Source organism: Physeter macrocephalus, chromosome 14 (assembly GCF_002837175.3).
Source record: "Physeter macrocephalus isolate SW-GA chromosome 14, ASM283717v5, whole genome shotgun sequence".
NCBI classification, from domain to species: domain Eukaryota; kingdom Metazoa; phylum Chordata; class Mammalia; order Artiodactyla; family Physeteridae; genus Physeter; species Physeter macrocephalus.
Window position 1 is genome coordinate 82329847 of NC_041227.1, and position 15981 is coordinate 82345827.

General features: G+C 51.0%; 1 protein-coding gene and 1 pseudogene across 1 annotated transcript in view; one reads left to right on the forward strand and one right to left on the reverse strand.

Moving 5' to 3' along the window:
- The window catches only part of LOC112065976 (receptor-binding cancer antigen expressed on SiSo cells-like), a 14021-nt pseudogene extending 10067 nt beyond the window's left edge, over positions 1 to 3954 (reverse strand).
- Positions 3955 to 7520: 3566 nt separating this feature from the next.
- SLC47A1 (solute carrier family 47 member 1) overlaps positions 7521 to 15981 on the forward strand; it is a 52961-nt gene continuing 44500 nt past the window's right edge. The window contains exons 1-3 of the mRNA XM_055089769.1: positions 7521 to 7697; positions 7863 to 7964; positions 13533 to 13601. Of these exons, the coding sequence (XP_054945744.1) occupies positions 7521 to 7697; positions 7863 to 7964; positions 13533 to 13601 (348 nt within the window). The remainder of the gene's footprint in view (positions 7698 to 7862; positions 7965 to 13532; positions 13602 to 15981) is intronic.

Genomic DNA, 15981 nt, shown 5'->3' on the forward strand with positions numbered 1-15981 from the left:
CTGTGCTCCGCAACGGGAGAGGCCACAGCGGTGAGAGGCCCGCGTACCGCAAAAAAAAAAAAAAAGAAGATATGGTACATATGTATGATGGAATATTACTCAGCCATAAAAGTGAAAGAAATTGGGTCATTTGTAGAGATGTGGATGGATCTAGAGACTGTCATACAGAGTGAAGAAAGTCAGAAAGAGAAAAACAAATATCGTATATTAACGCATAAATGTGGAACCTAGAAAAATGGTACAGGTGAACCTGTTTGCAGGGCAGAAATATAGACACAGGTGTAGAGAACAAACGTATGGACACCAAGCGGGGAAAGTGGCGGGGTGGTGGTGTGGTGGGTGGATGAATTGGAAGATTGGCATTGACATGTATACACTAGTATGTATAAAATAGATAACTAATAAGAACCTGCTGTATTAAAAAAATAAATAAAATAAAATTCAAAAATTCAAAAAAAAATATAAAGATTTGAATAATAAAATTAACAATGTTGATCAAGTGGACACAGGGAGAACACTGCATACAATAATTAGAGAGCAACGTTCTTGAGTCACATGGAACATTTTATAAAAATGTGATCACCTTCTAGAATATAAACTAAATCTCAACAAATTTCAAAGCATATGTATTACTCAGGTCACTTTCTCTGAGCAAATTACGATGAAGCTAGAACAGTCAGAAAAAGCTTACCAAAATTAGGGTATTTGAAAACACTTCTAGGAGTTCCCCAGTGGTCCAGTAGTTAGGACTCGGTACTGTCACTGCCAGTGGCCCCTGGTTCAGGGAACTAAGATTCCACAAGCAGCGTGGCTCAGCCAGAAAAAAAAAAAGAAAAAAGAAAACAGTTCTAAGTTACTTCCTAGGTCAAAGACAAAAGCGTACACTTAGACAATTTTTTAAAAAAGTATAAACATTGCAAAGGAGCAGATAAAACTACTGTCATTAAAAAAAACTACTGTCATTATTTACAGAAGATGTGATTGCATAACTGAAGGACCTAAAATGGCTGAAAAATTACTGAAAGCAAAAGACATCAGTTAGATGGTGAAATACGAAAGTAATGTACGGAAATTGATAGTTTTTTTTTTTTTTTCTTTTTTCGGTATGCGGGCCTCTCACTGTTGTGGCCTCTCCCGTTGCGGAGCGCAGGCTCCGGACGCACAGGCTCAGCGGCCATGGCTCACGGGCCCAGCCGCTCCGCGGCATGTGGGATCTTCCCGGACCGGGGCACGAACCCGTGTCCCCTGCATCGGCAGGCGGATTCTCAACCACTGCGCCACCAGGGAAGCCCCAAATTGATAGTTTTTATAAAAGACACCAACAACTAGTTAGAAGGAATAAGGTCAGAGAGGGCAAAGGTGGGAAGAAAATGCTTCACACGCATTTTTATGATGTTTTGATTTTTTGCCGCAAAGTGAATATATTATCTCATCCAAAAAAAGTTATTCACACGGGTGGTTGCTGTAGGACACAGGAAGACCTTCCCAAGGACACTTGGGCGTGGACAGTTTTTAATGACAGGGTGTTGGGCAGGCAGGAAGTGCAGACAGCAAAAAGCCTCAGGGACTAAGGGACCCGGGCACCTGAGGGGCACAGGCAGAGAAGACGTTTCTAGAACAAAACCTCTGACATCCGTGTCTAGGCTCTGGGATGGGAGGCCCCTGGCGGTGGCTTGTGTGGGGACAGGTGGAGCAGATGAGGGCTCCTCTGGAGGCCCCTGCATGACCCCGTGGGGGACTTCCATATGTCACAGGTGTGACCCGTTGTCCCTGGCCCCGTCCTAATGTGACATCTCTCCTGGGTCTCCCATTTGTGACGTCGACGTTTACAGCCCCCTCTGTGTCTGACCCAGTGTATGACCCTCCCATGTGACTCTTCTATGCACCGGTCACTGTGACCCTTGTCCTCTGGCTTCCAACTGAGTTTGGCCTGTGTGGAGGAAGGAACTAGAAGGTGTGAACATAAATGCAGACCAGCCGAAGGGGACCAGCAAAGGCTCTTCACGCCCAGCTGTGTGTGTGTGGCGGGGGGTGGGGGGTGTCAGCCACTAGCACTGGAATCTGGCAGAGACTCCAAGGCGGGTTGAGAAGGAAGGATTCACGGCGGGACAGAGGGGAGGCTCAGGGCTGCCCTGCTGGAGGCTGCTGGCCTGGAGGGGCTGGAGGCCGGCTGACCGGAAGTGGGGCGTCCTGTGTGCTTGGTCAGGGGCCATGTCTGCCTTTCTCTGGCTGGTCCTGAGTTGGAAACAGGGACAAAAATTAGGGAAGCTGTCAGTTACTGATGGAGGCTTGGACATTTGGGGTCAATTCTTGCAGAAGTTATTATTTAGCTTCTTGGATTATCCCCGGAGATAGGGATAATCTGGCCTCTCAGGAGTCTGACGTAGGCTGGCTTATGGGTTGTTTATTACAGATAAGGGGTTGGCTCTCTGGGCAGGTTGCTTTAGATTGTGGGTCAGAGTTCTCTTCTTGTATATAGTCTGAGTGCTGTGGCCACCGTCCACCACGCGTATATGCAGGCTCTCCCAGCTTGGAGTTTCTGATTCTGACGTGGCTTCGCTCTTGGCCAAAAGAACTCTCGTCACCTGGGGTCTCCCTCTGGGTCCTGTGTGGGTTAATGGGGCAGAGTTTTTACGGTACTTTGAGACCCGAGAGGCTTCTCCCATCCTCCACTCCCACTGAGCCACTCCTTCTGTGTAGTCACCTCTGTGGGGATAATCCTGCCCTGGGAGCTGCTGAAGCCAGAGCAAGTCAGGTCTTGCATACACGAAGCTCCGACGGAGGGAGCATCAGTCCTTTACAGGGCTGGCGACACGTGCATTTTTGGGGGGTGGGGGGACGCGCCACGCGGCTCGTGGGACCTTAGTTCCCCGACCAGGGATTGAACCCAGGCCCTCGGCAGTGAGACTGCCGAGTCCCCTGGACCGCCAGGGGTCTCCCAACATCTGCATCCCCTTTGGTGAGGAAAACGGGGCATAGTGGTTTGGAAGTACTGTTAGCAAGTATCAATAGTTTGTCTTTGAGTATTTCCTTATAATTGGCAGTTTTCTTAAAGCCAAAGCCTCTGAATGTTTGTTCTGAGATCCAGAAACCTGGAAGGTGGCCTCAGGGGTTTCTGGGCTTCCTGGAACCTTCTGGAAACTAACAGGGAGAGCAGGGTGGAGGTTTCTGGCTCACCATGGGCTCCACCTCAGCCATGAAAGCAGATTCTCAGAAGTACTTAGGAGAAACATACACCCCAGGGCGGCTGGTTTTCCACTGAATTAAGCTCTATTAAATATTTCCACTTCCAGGTCTGTGGTTACGGATCATCATCTGTGCTGTCTCTCAGGCTGTGTGTTTCTAGGCTTTATTGCCCGGCTATATTGGAAAAAAGCCTGTCAGCAGGTAACTACGCTCCTTGCTGTCCTCTCCTGGAAAACACACAGATCCAGTTTTACCTCTCTCTCCCTTATTTTGGAAGGTTCTTTTCTCTTTTATTATAAATGCTATTTTGTCATTGTTGTTTTATTTTATTTTATTATAGTTGATTTACAATGTTGTGTTAGTTTCAGGCGTACAGCACAGTGATTTAGTTATACATATATATATATACACACACACACACACCCCATATACATATATATGGGGTGTGTGTGTGTGTATTATTTTTCAGATTCTTTTCCCTTATACAAAATATTGAGTATATGTCATTGTTTTAACTGGACTTAATTCAGATGTGAAGGGCCGGTGACCCTGGCTTTATCTGTTCCCCTTTGTTTATTCATCAGATAGAAAAACAGGGAGCTCTTTTCTTCCCTGGGTCCTATGCTAAACTTCCACCTCTGTTCCTGAAAAGCCAATTTCAGGACAAGCTTTAGAACTGGAGAGAAAGGTGGAATGCCATCAAATTCATCCTGATATTTATCCTGTTTTTATGATCTCCCAGTGTTTCATTAAGATACCTGTGGGCATCTTTGTCTGTAAACGTCCTAGGGTCAGTGTAGGGTGTTAAATAGGTGATGGAGAAAAGAGGTGAAGGACGAGGAAGGGAGAATTCTACAGGATCCTGGTCCCCGACTTGCCCTCATCTTTTTTCCATCCAACCTTCTCCACCCACTGACCCCACGTCAATCGTTACAAAAGGTGATCCTGTACTTGATAACTAGAGAGGCTCCCATGTTACGCGTCAGTTAAAGAAAATGGCTCCACTGGGGAATTCAGCAAGTGTTTGATTAGCACCGTGGTGAAGCCTGTGGATTGACTTTGTCTCGTTTTCTAGGCTCAGGTACATGCCAATTTGAAACGAAATGTGGCCCAGGACAGGACTGCTGCTCTCTCCCAGGACCCACTTTGCCCAGGTATGACACAGTTGCCCCTGCTCTTGGGACGGGCCTGTCTAGGTGTTCACAACTAGATTTGCTGTGCTGAGCTCCCACTTAAATAGGGCAATAATGTCTCAGAAACAAATGATAAGGAACACCCAATTTCAGGTAAACAGTTGAAGCCTGTTTGCTTTTTTATTTAGTTTTTATTTTTGGCTGCGTTGGGTCTTCGTTGCTGTGCGCGGGCTTTCTCTAGTTGTGGCGAGTGGGGGCTACTCTTCGTTGCGGTGCGTGGGCTTCTCATTGCGGTGGCTTCTCTTGTTGTAGAGCACGGGATCTAGGAGCGCGGGCTCAGTAGTTGTGGCACGCGGGCTCAGTAGTTGTGGCACGCGGGCTCTAGAGCACAGCCTATCAGTAGTTGTGGCGCACGGGCTTAGTTGTTCCACTGCATGTGGGGTCTTCCTGGGCCAGGGCTCGAACCCGTGCCCCCTGCATTGACAGGCGGATTCCCAACCACTGTGCCACCAGGGAAGCCCCCGAAGTTTGTTTGCTTTAATTGCAGACACAGACACACTGCCACAGATCATTCAAAGCTGCAGGTGATCAATTCAGCACTGATGCAAGCATTTAGGGTATTTTCCTTATTGTTACTCTCCTGAGGCATCCTGGACTAAATCTAGGTCTGGGTCACTGTCCTGCCTGGTACTTAGCAGGCCCTCTCATGGGAACACTCACATCTCTCCCCAGTGCTGTGAACGGCCTTGAATCATCTCTTAGGTCATCTTTCTCCTCCACTGGCCTTATTCTCTTTTTGAGATGCTAATTCAATGAGTGCTGGCCCCTTGAACATTTCCCCGAAGCCTCTTAACCTAGAGAGCTACCTTATTTGTTGCGTTACTTGGTGGGGCAGAGCCCCTGAGGACCCCAGCTGACTGCAGCGGGATCCAGTCCGTGTCTGTGGGTGAGTGGACAGCACCTGACACAGGATTTCCTTTATTCTCCACGGTAGCAACTGCTTCTTGAATTACCATTCTCCCAGCTAGTAGTGCCTACATGCATCTCCTTTTATACAGAAGAAAAACACCCTTTTAAGGCACTGAGTTCCTTTTCCTCTCCAGCAGGCCCTGAAAACCATGGAGGAATGTGGATAAGAGATGTTGAAAAAAAAAAGAGGAGATTCAGTCGGATCAGCAGACACGCCAGGAAGAGTGTCTTGAGGTTCATCTAAGGGCCGCGTGGAAATTGTCTGGGAGACAGCTGGTGCTGCGGCGAGGGGTCTTCTCTTTGGGGTCATTGTCGTCTTGCTGGTGGGGATTTTAGTGAGAGTCTATGTCAGAATTCAGTGATGTGGCGAGACAGACAGAGAGAGAGAGAGAGAGAGAGAGAGTGAGAGAGAGTAGGCCAGGGGATGCTTCTGACCTTACCAACAAAAATTCACTGGCCTAAAGGTGGCAGTTCGTTTTCAGTTAACGTTTTTCAGCTGTGCCCATGGAGGTCAAGAACTGAGAGTTCCAAGATATATTTTCTGATGAAGAAAAGGAAGGAAGGTAAAAAGTACATGCTTGTCCAAAACAACGTCTGGAAGATTACATCCACCGCCATTTCAACCGAAGACCACACTGTGTACCGGATGCATCGATGTATGTATGGCTTTGTATATTGATTACTGATTACTTTTTTTTAGACACAAACCCATATACCAAGGACTTAAGGATTCTTACTATGTGAATTATTTAAAATACATTTTACAATATATCTTCCCTCATATATTTACAATATATCCTCCCTTAGATTATTATTCAGCGGGAAACGACATTTGTTAATATTCATTTGGTACCAAGGGTAGTAGACATGCTTAAGACACTTAAAAGGGGAGAAGACAGATTACCAAGAAGAGAGGAGTCAGGTGGCATCGATTAGCATGCTTCCTGTCAAGGGCCTGTCTTAACACGGGTTTGGATTGACATGTTGGCAGGCGCAGGGAGGGATGAAGGACCAGCACTTTGTTTTTCAGTGGTGGGCATCCCACAGAGAGAAATACAGGCTTCGAAGAGCTAATCCAGGCAAACTGGAGGGAACAATCAGACCCTTTCCTATTTTGATAGAAGGAAGGGTTGATAAAGTTGGAAGGCAGCAAAAATGAAGAGTGTTCTAGGAGAGGGGAGGATGGGGTCCTGGGCAGGCCCTATTCGTCTTGTTTGGGCCTGTCCTCGTCTTAAAAAAGGTGCAGGCTATTAGTGGCAGAGACGCGGTATATCCAGAAGGTTTTGCGCGGCCCCATCTCAAAAAGATGAGGTTTTAATGAATGCGCTCTTCTCCTTGGCCTTGGCAATTATTGGGAAAGTCTTTGGAGCTGTGAAAATCCAATCAATGCTAACTCCTCTTAGCGGGTGGGAGGGCGAGTCAACGGCGGCCTTGGATTAAGGGGTCATTCTTGGGTGCCGCCTTGCCGGGCTAGCTCCACGCTGTTAGCTTGGCAAGCCTTACTACCTACTAAGTACGCCGCGTTCCGGGGTGGACACAAACTGCTAGGCGTGGCGAACAGATAATGGAAAAAATGAGAAAAGGTAGCTCCTTTGAGTGAAAAACACCCCAGGGCAGATTTCGGCGCGGGGAGGTGGAGGTACTCCCTTAAGGCATCTCCACCCTCAGCGCTTCATTCCTCTTGGGTCAGTTAAGTGGAGGGTCACCTTCCAGGGACCAAGACGAAGGCTGCACCCAAGATGGCCCACGCGGTGGGGCCCCAGCAAAGCCCCCGTCCCGGCTTTTCGTTCCCTCCCCACCGGGCACCCCGAGTTCTTTGTCACCTCCCCACCGGGCACGGGGGCTCGTCCTACCCGCTGCAAATTGCGGGCGGCAGGGAGCTCAGCCCCGCGGGGAGTAAATTCTTTGACCCAGCCCGGGGGGAGACATCACCCGGAAACCAGCGAAGGCTGACTCGGCCCCCTTGCACTGTTCCCACCTGCCCCTTCCGCGCCCCCCATCAAGGCCGCCCCTCCCCCGACTCCCGTGGGCCGCGGAAGGCGGGGGCCGGGGGCGGCGGCGGTAGGGGGAGGGCTGGGCGGGGCGGGGCGGGGCGGGGCCTCCCCACCCCCAATCCCGCCACCGCCCGCCGCCCCGCCCACCCAGCCCCCACCCTATCAGGCCACCGCCCCCGCCGCCCCCCGCGCACTCCGGGAGCGGGCGCGCCCGCCGCCGAGCCTCTCCCGCGACGGCATGGAGACCCCCGCCGCCCCCGCGCCGCCCACCGCCGAGAGCCCCTCGTCCGCCCGCGGCGGCGCCCAGCGGCCTGGGACGCCCGGCTGGCGCGAATGCCTGCGGCCTCTGCGGGGCGCGCTGCCGCCCGACGTGGGGCGCGAGGCGGCGGAGCTGGCGGCGCTCGCGGGCCCAGTGGTGAGTGCGCGGCGCCGCGGTCCCTCATCCCGTGGCCCCTCTCCCCGCGGTCCCTCATCCCGTGGCCCCTCTCCCCGCGGTGCGGCCGGTGGACCAGTGCCGTCCCGCGCCGTCTCGGGCGGGAGCGTCGGTGTAACGCGCTGTCCTCCGCTTTCCTCCCCCCAGTTCCTCGCGCAGCCGCTGATCTTTCTCATCAGCCTCGTCAGCTCCGTATTCTGCGGACACCTGGGCAAGGTCGAGCTGGATGCGGTGACGCTTGCTGTCTCGGTAGGTTTTTACATTCTTTTCTTTTTTTGTGGCGGGGGGGGGGAGCTGACGACTTGGAAAAGCCTGGAATTTGAATTGCGTGATGTCTGACACCTGCACCTTCACAGGGTCCGAGCTTGACCCGGGGGTTCCATTACCCTATCGTTAGATTTGGAAGGAGGTTGTGTCAACTACTTAGAAAAGGTGTTCTCCGTACTCTCAAACCATCCCATGGCGACTGACCTCTAATTGGTCTGGGGACCAGGTATTGCAAAGAATTCGTAGCAATGAGGCAAACTCTGCTGGTAGAACTAAAAGAGCTGCATTTTTTTCCCCTCCCTATTATGAAGTTAAACCAGATAACATATCTAGAACTAGGTTGACTGCTGTTAGTTTGAATTACACAGTTCATTAAGGTGGTGCTATTTCAGCCTTGTAATAACGTGTCTCCTTTCCACCATGGATTGAAATTACACCCCCTTTGAAGTCCCTGCATTTTTGTTGGTGATGTAGTGGAAAGCTGCCTCTCTCCTGCGTTTCATCCATGCTTTCAAAGAAGGTGAAAAGCTTCTCCTGCTGGTAATGGCAGATGGTCTTTCCCAGTCTCAGAAAATGCCCCTCCTGTTCCCACCCAGGTGGGTAGAGCCCTAAGATCATGGCGGGGCCACAGAAGTTTTCCTTATGGTTGAGACCACCTTGATATGTGGAATCAGACATTTTATTTACAGGTCTATTATTGGGTGAACCCGTTTGGTAGGTTGCCTTTTCATTTTGTTGATGGTTTCCTTTGCTGTGCAGAAGCTTTTTAGTTTCATGTAGTCCCATTTATTTTTGCTTTCCTTGCCTTTGATTTTGGTGTCAGATCCAAAAAATCATGCCCAAGACTTGTTAAAGGAGCTTACCGCCTAAGTCTTCTTCCAGGAGTTTTATGGTTTTAGGTCTCATGTTCAAGTCTTTCACCCATTTTGAGTTGATTTTGTGTATGGTGTGAGATAGGGGTCCAGTTTCATTCTTTTGCATGCAGACTCTCCTTTCCCAGCACCCAGTTTTGGGCAACCTATCTGGTGCACCATCCTGTACTTTTCCTTGTTGATGAGCTGTACGTGGCCTCTTCTGGGTTCACTGACAACCTCAGGACCTGAGTGCTTGTCTCGTTGGGTGTGTGGGTCCACCTCCCTCCATCTCGCTGGCTTCCAGGACCCCCGGATGCACGTCGGGCCCCACGCCCTGCACATTTCCAGCCCTCCGTGTGCACCCACAGCAGAAGCTTTGAACTTTACACTTCCGCTCACCACCCTTTATCCCCGGAGCCCTGTCAAGTCCTCACACCCTTGCCGCCTGTCCTCTGCCCTCAAGGGCGTTTCCCGTGCGGGACCCCTCTGTCCTCGCTCGCTCTGCAGCCCCCGCTTGGCCCCCTCCCAGAATCCAGGGCCAGTCAGTGCCCGACTCCCCCCTCTTCCTTCAGCCCTGCCACCTGGATCCCCATCACTCTTCTCTCTCTTTTTAAAAATTTTATTTATTTGTGGCTGCATTGGTTGGGTATCCGTTGCTGCGCGCGGGCTTTTCTCCAGTTGCGGCAAGCGGGGGCTACTCTTTGTTGTGCTGCGCGGGCTTCTCATTGCGGTGGCTTGTTGTGGAGCACAGGCTCCGGACGGGCAGGCTCAGTAGTTGTGGCTCACGGGCTTAGTTGCTCCGCGGCATGTGGGATCTTCCCGGACCAGGGCTCGAACCCGTGTCCCCTGCGTCGGCAGGCGGATTCTTAACCACTGTGCCACCAGGGAAGTCTCTCATCACTCTTTTCTTTGGGACCCGCCTTCTACCTGGGCTCAGAACCATCCTTTCTTCTCCAGCCCCTTCCCTTTCACTAGTGCTACTGAATTACGATAAAGTATCCAAGTCTCTCCTTGAGCAGCCCCCTCTCTGGCCTCTATCCACTTACGCTCTTTGCCAGAAAGTCTCCACTGCGTCTTCATTTTCCTTTTCTCCCCATTGCAAACTGGCCTCTATTTCCCCACTGTTCCATTTAACCTACTCTTCCGAAAGTTGCCAGTGACCCCCCCCCCCGCAGTCTCCAGAGAACTTGCCCTCACCTGGCCGCCTTCCCCCACCTCCCTCCTGGGAACTCGCGCACCTGCCAGTCCCCCCCGGTTCCCCTTCTGGCTTCTTCTCTTCCCCCTCCTCCTCTGCTTGTTGGTGACCATCCTGCCCTGGGAGCACCCCACACACGGCCCCCTGTCTGCGTCAGTCAGCAAGCCCTGCTGCCTTAATTTCCCACATTTCTTTTTTTTTTTTTTAATTGATTGATTGATTGCTGTGTTGGGCCTTCGTTTCTGTGCGAGGGCTTCCTCCAGTTGCGGCGAGCGGAGGCCACTCTTCATCGCGGTGCGCGGGCCTCTCACTGTCGTGGCCTCTCCCGTCGCGGAGCGCAGGCTCCGGACGCCCAGGCTCAGCGGTCACGGCTCACGGGCCCAGCCGCTCCGCGGCACGTGGTATCTTCCCTGTCGTGGCCTCTCCAGTCGCGGAGCGCAGGCTCCGGACGCCCAGGCTCAGCGGTCACGGCTCACGGGCCCAGCCGCTCCGCGGCACGTGGTATCTTCCCGGACCGGGGCACGAACCCGCGTCCCCTGCATCGGCAGGCGGGCTCTCGACCACTGCGCCACCAGGGAAGCGTCCCACATTTCTGAAAATCACCTTTTTTCCTGTTTCCTGCCACACTCTCCCAGCTCGGCCTTCATGCCTCCTGCCAGCCGCACGGCCTCCCCTCCTCCCGCCCTGACTGCATCCTGCCCTCCCCCATTCTGCAGCCAGAGTCGCGCCCCTCCCGGCTTCTGGCCTCCGGGCATCTCAGCACCCTGCTCGTGGTGCCACTGCTTTCTGTCACCTGCATGCGAGGTCCGGGTGTGTCTGCCTAGACAGGGCAGGGTCACCTGCACAAAACTGTCCCTGAGGACTCCCGGGCAGCCCAGGGCCCGCTCCTCTGGGCTGTGCTCGTCTGTCTCTGCCTGCTTTCTTGTGAGCGGCCAGCTCCTGTTAACTTTTGCTGAGCCTGGTACCAGCAGAGATGCGGCCCCAGCAGACGTCCCAGAAATGCGTAACTTCGGAGACCCGAGCAGCCGCTCTCACCCAGGCGTCCCCTGAACGTATGTTTTTCTCCTCAGCTCTACTATGTTTTCCCATCTGTAACACGGTGAGGGTTTAAAGCGTGATGATTGTGTATGCCTGTAGAATCCCACGGTGCCTGTTTATTTCATTTATTTCACCAAAACTATTTTGAAACCTATCTTGGGAGGGGAATTCAGATTTTAGATGTGTTTTTTGGTGATTCTTTCCCTCTTGCTGTTTTTCCCCTAAAGCACTCAATGATAAGAGGGTAACGGAAGAGTTCCTAGTTTTTGAAGTAAAAATAAAATAGGAATATACCCAGCAAGGACCTACTGTACGGCACAGGGGACTCAATATCCTGTGATAAACCACAATGGAATCGAATCTAACAAAGAATAGATCCGGGCCTCCCTGGTGGCGCAGCGGTTGAGAGTCCGCCTGCCGATGCAGGGGACGCGGGTTCGTGCCCCGGTCCGGGAGGATCCCACATGCCGCGGAGCGGCTGGGCCCGTGAGCCACGGCCGCTGAGCCTGCGCGTCCGGAGCCTGTGCTCCACAATGGGAGAGGCCACAACAGTGAGGGGCCCGCATACCACAAAAAAAAAGCTCTGCAACGGGAGAGGCCACAACAGTGAGGCCCGCGTCGCAAAAAAAAAAAAAAAAAAAAAAAAAAAAGGATACATATACACATATATAAAACGGAATCACTTTGCTGTATACCTGAAACCAAAAGAACATTGTAAATCAACTATATTTCAATAAAAACAAAGATTTGGTGTGTGACTAACAAGAAAAAAAAATAATACAGTAAATACAAACCTAAAGTTATACAGACAGGCTTGAAAAGGGCATGTGGGAAGGCGGGTTATGTTCCGAAGTCAGGCATTTGTGTGGATAAGGTCTTAGATAAGGGGGTCTGTGCCTGTCTTCCCGGGCAGTGGGTGGCCAGACTTTTGCTTTTAATCAGCTGTCAAACTGTAACAAATTGCTAGGGAGACAATAGACTCATTTCAAGAAAACTCTATTTATGAAAGCCAGGCCCAGTTAGAAATTTTTTTACCTTGTGAAAAAACTCTGGATATAGTATGAGAGGGTTTACAAAAGCGTTTGGTTTTAAAAGAAAAGAACATTTCTATATACCCACCTGGTTCCACAAAGCATTTGAGTTGGTTTATAAAAATACTTTAAAGGCAGATAGAGTCGGGTCCAAGACACACGGATGGAAGAAGATGCAAGGTGGGGTGGTGGTGACTGGCGTCGGAGGGGCTGCAGATCTGCTCTGAACTCCCCACCCATGTGGTTTCCCCAAGTGTTCCTGAGCCACCCCTCAGGGAAGAGCAGCTTTTCTTGATGCTGAGTCATAGGGAGTTTCTCTTGTAGTTTCATAAAGTGGACACCCTGCTGTGGAAGCCCGTGTCCCGGATAAGGTGCTCTGAGAGATACAGTAGCAGTTCCTGTGCATCTTTTATCACACTGGCTGCTGGGAGGGGAAAGTGTGACATCAGGGCTGGGTTGGTAAAAGCTCATTGACTTTAACCAAAGCCGTCTCTGAATAGTAACTTGACCCAGATGGACTTGAAGTTGTAGAGGAAGAATGACACCAAAGTGCATTCATTTACCCAAAAAAGGCTCACGTGTGACATTTTTTTTCAATACAAAACTCTTGAGAAATTGGCATGCTTCATCTTTCTCTCTTCCTGGAAAGCCGAGGTGTTCTGGGGCTTTTGCCCTGACGCTGTCCTGGGTGAACTCAGAGCAGAGAGCATCTTGGGGTGGATACCCCTCCTCCTCTGAGGGTGGCCTGTCACCGACTCCTGGGGGCTGGAGTCGGTGGTCTTGCTCAGCCGAGAAGGTCATCCTGGGGCTGCCATCGCTGCTAAATGTGAGCCCAGGATGGAAACGAGGGTCTTCAGCTCCCCCCACCCTACTCTGCTGGGCTCTGACCCTTACCTGCAGGTTACCGCTTGTGCCCTTGGTTGTGGGGGGGCACTGGGTGGGGTCTGGGCGGGAGGCTGACACTAAACTAGTGCCGTTCTCACTGGAGGAGCAGAGCCTGGGGCCAGGCTGCCCAGCTTCAGGTCACCATCCGAGTGCTGTAAATTTGCCGTGACTCAGATGACCCATGAAATGGGAGTAGTGATCGTGGCACCGTGTGTGTGAAGGGCTCGGGACGACCCTGCACGTAGCACGTGCTCAGTCCGGGTTTGCTGTTATTATCATTAAATGCACACCGTGGCTCAGGGGTATCACCTCCAGGCGTTAACCACAACATCACTTTCATTAAATACAGAAGTTGTAACGCGCTGTGGGTTTAGGAGAAACTAGGTTGCTGGCTCCCCTGGTTGATGCAGGTGACTGTGATCCTGTAGTTAGACTGTACGTTCTGTGTGACAGTCGACAAGGACCGGTGTGGACACCATGTGATCTGAGACACAGATGACCAGCTGCTCCCGCATGCTTGCCACACCTGGTCTGCTGTTCCTAGCAGGTTGTGAATGTTGCTGGGATTTCCATTGGAACCGGCTTGGCCTCCGCTTGTGACACGCTCATGTCTCAGGTGAGGACCACCCTGCCCCACAGACCTTTCTCTGTCAGTTATCTTTCGTTTTAGAACCGATCGAGGGGACTGAGGACAGGCTGTGGTTTTGCAGCCGTTTACTTGTCAGATACCCGCTGCTGATGGCTATAAATGAAGTGGAGGTGGCTTTACTAACCCTGTCCTCTGCATACATCTGCTCAGGCCTCTTTTCCTTTTTCCTGTCTGATCTTTCCCACCCTAAAACCGTCCTCCTTCATCCACTGCCCCTGTCTCTCCTCTCCTTCAAACCAAGCTGCTTGAAGGTGTCCCTTGTGGTCCCCGTCTGGACACCGCCCTGGACTCGGCACCCGTCACCACTGATTCCGTTCCTGCGCACCCCCCCGCCCCCATCCTGGTCCTCAACCTGCGCAGCCACCGCTGCTCTCCACTGCTCCCTGGTTGCCACGGTTGCAGATCCTGCCAGTGGTCCAGCCACCTCTCCGGTGGCTCCTCCTCAGTCTGTGGTGTCTGTTCTTCTTCTTCCTGCCCCCCGGAGCCCCCGGCCCTCACCCACCTCCCACTGTGGTACGTCCTCCCCCGGCTGCTGTCTCCCCCGCCGCCAGCGGCGGTCAAGACTCACATCGCCATCTCCTGCCCACATCTCTTCCCAGAGGGCCAGGCTCCGTTCTGTCCTCAGCCCCAGCTCATCCAGGATTAGGCTCACCAGTGTTCCCCTGTAGAGCTCCCTCTCTCAGGAATACACCACCCGCTACTCAAGCCAGAAGCCGTCTGCTTCGTCCCCCGTCTCCACACGTCAGCACAACTGTTGACTGCTATGGACTTTGACTCGTAGTCTTTCTCGACTCCGCTCGTTTCTCTCCATCCTAACTGCCTGTCTCGGGATTGGGAGCTCTGGGCTGGTGTGCAGGCACCACCGGTGCAGAGACACATGCCAGTCAAGGCCTTTTACTCCTGGCTCTGTCTCTCATCTCACCCACCTGATCTGTAACCACAGTGGTTTTCCTTCTAGACTCTGAGCTCCTCAGGGAGAAAGGCTGTGTCCCTTTCAGTCTCTGAAGCCCTATGGTTCAGCATTGTGCTTGCTTTATAGCAGGTACCTTGGAAATTTGTTGAATGGGTGAGAAGGAGGCAGAGATGGGTGGATGGATGGATGGATGAGTGGCTGTATGATGAATGAGTGTGTAGATGAATGAATGGGTTGGGTGTATGATTGATGGATGGGTTGTGGATAGGAGGGTGGATGGATGATGGGTGGGTGGGTGGTTGGATGGATGAGTGAATGCATTCCCTTTCTATGTGCTGAATAGATCTGGGACCGAATGGGCAGGGCCCAGGAAGGAAGTACCTGAAACTCAAGGTATGATGCATGAGTGGGTGGGTGGGTGGGCGGTTGGTTGGATGAAAGAATGGCTGGGGCCGGGTGGTATATGATGGATGAGTCCTACCTTTAAACCCAAAGCCTGGGAGAGTGAGGACAGGGTTACATGCCAAGGAAGGAGCAGTGCTGAGCGAATGTAGTATCTCCTGAGCTGTTGCCCTTGGCTCCCATCAGGTAATGCATGAGGGTTTCCTGAGATCGTTTTTCCAGGCTAAGCTGAACACAGCTCTGAAGGACTTAATGTAATTTAGGCCAAAGCTAACTCTGGATTGGCGTGATAGAGGATAGGAAATTTTATTTCAAAAGAGTTTTTTGGGTCCCTTTTTTTTTTTTTGCACCATTTCATTTTTATTCTTATATATATATATTTTAACAAAAAGGCTGTATCTTAATTTATTTCCCCACTTATCCATATATAATGGACATCTTTCTGTATTATTAAATGTACTTCCATGGTGGCATATTGTTTCCCAAATTTTAAATAGCTTTTAAAAAAAGGAATCCAAATAGGAAAAGAAGAAGTAAAGCTGTCACTGTTTGCAGATGACATGATACTATACATAGAGAATCCTAAGGATGCTACCAGAAAACTACTACAGCTAATCAATGAATTTGGTAAAGTAGCAGGATACAAAATTAATGCACAGAAATCTCTGGCATTCTTATACACTAAGGATGAAAAATCTGAGAGTGAAATTAAGAAAACACTCCCATTTACCACGGCAACAAAAAGAATAAAATATCTAGGAATAAACCTACCTAAGGAGACAAAAGACTTGTATGCAGAAAACTATAAGACACTGATGAAAGAAATTAAAGATGATACAAATAGGTGGAGAAATATACCATGTTCTTGGATTGGAAGAATCAACATTGTGAAAATGACTCTACTACCCAAAGCAATCTACAGATTCAATGCAATCCCTATCAAACTACCACTAGCATTTTTTACAGAACTAGAAAAAAAAATTTCACAATTTGTATGGAAACACAAAAGACCCCAAATAGCAAAAGCAATCT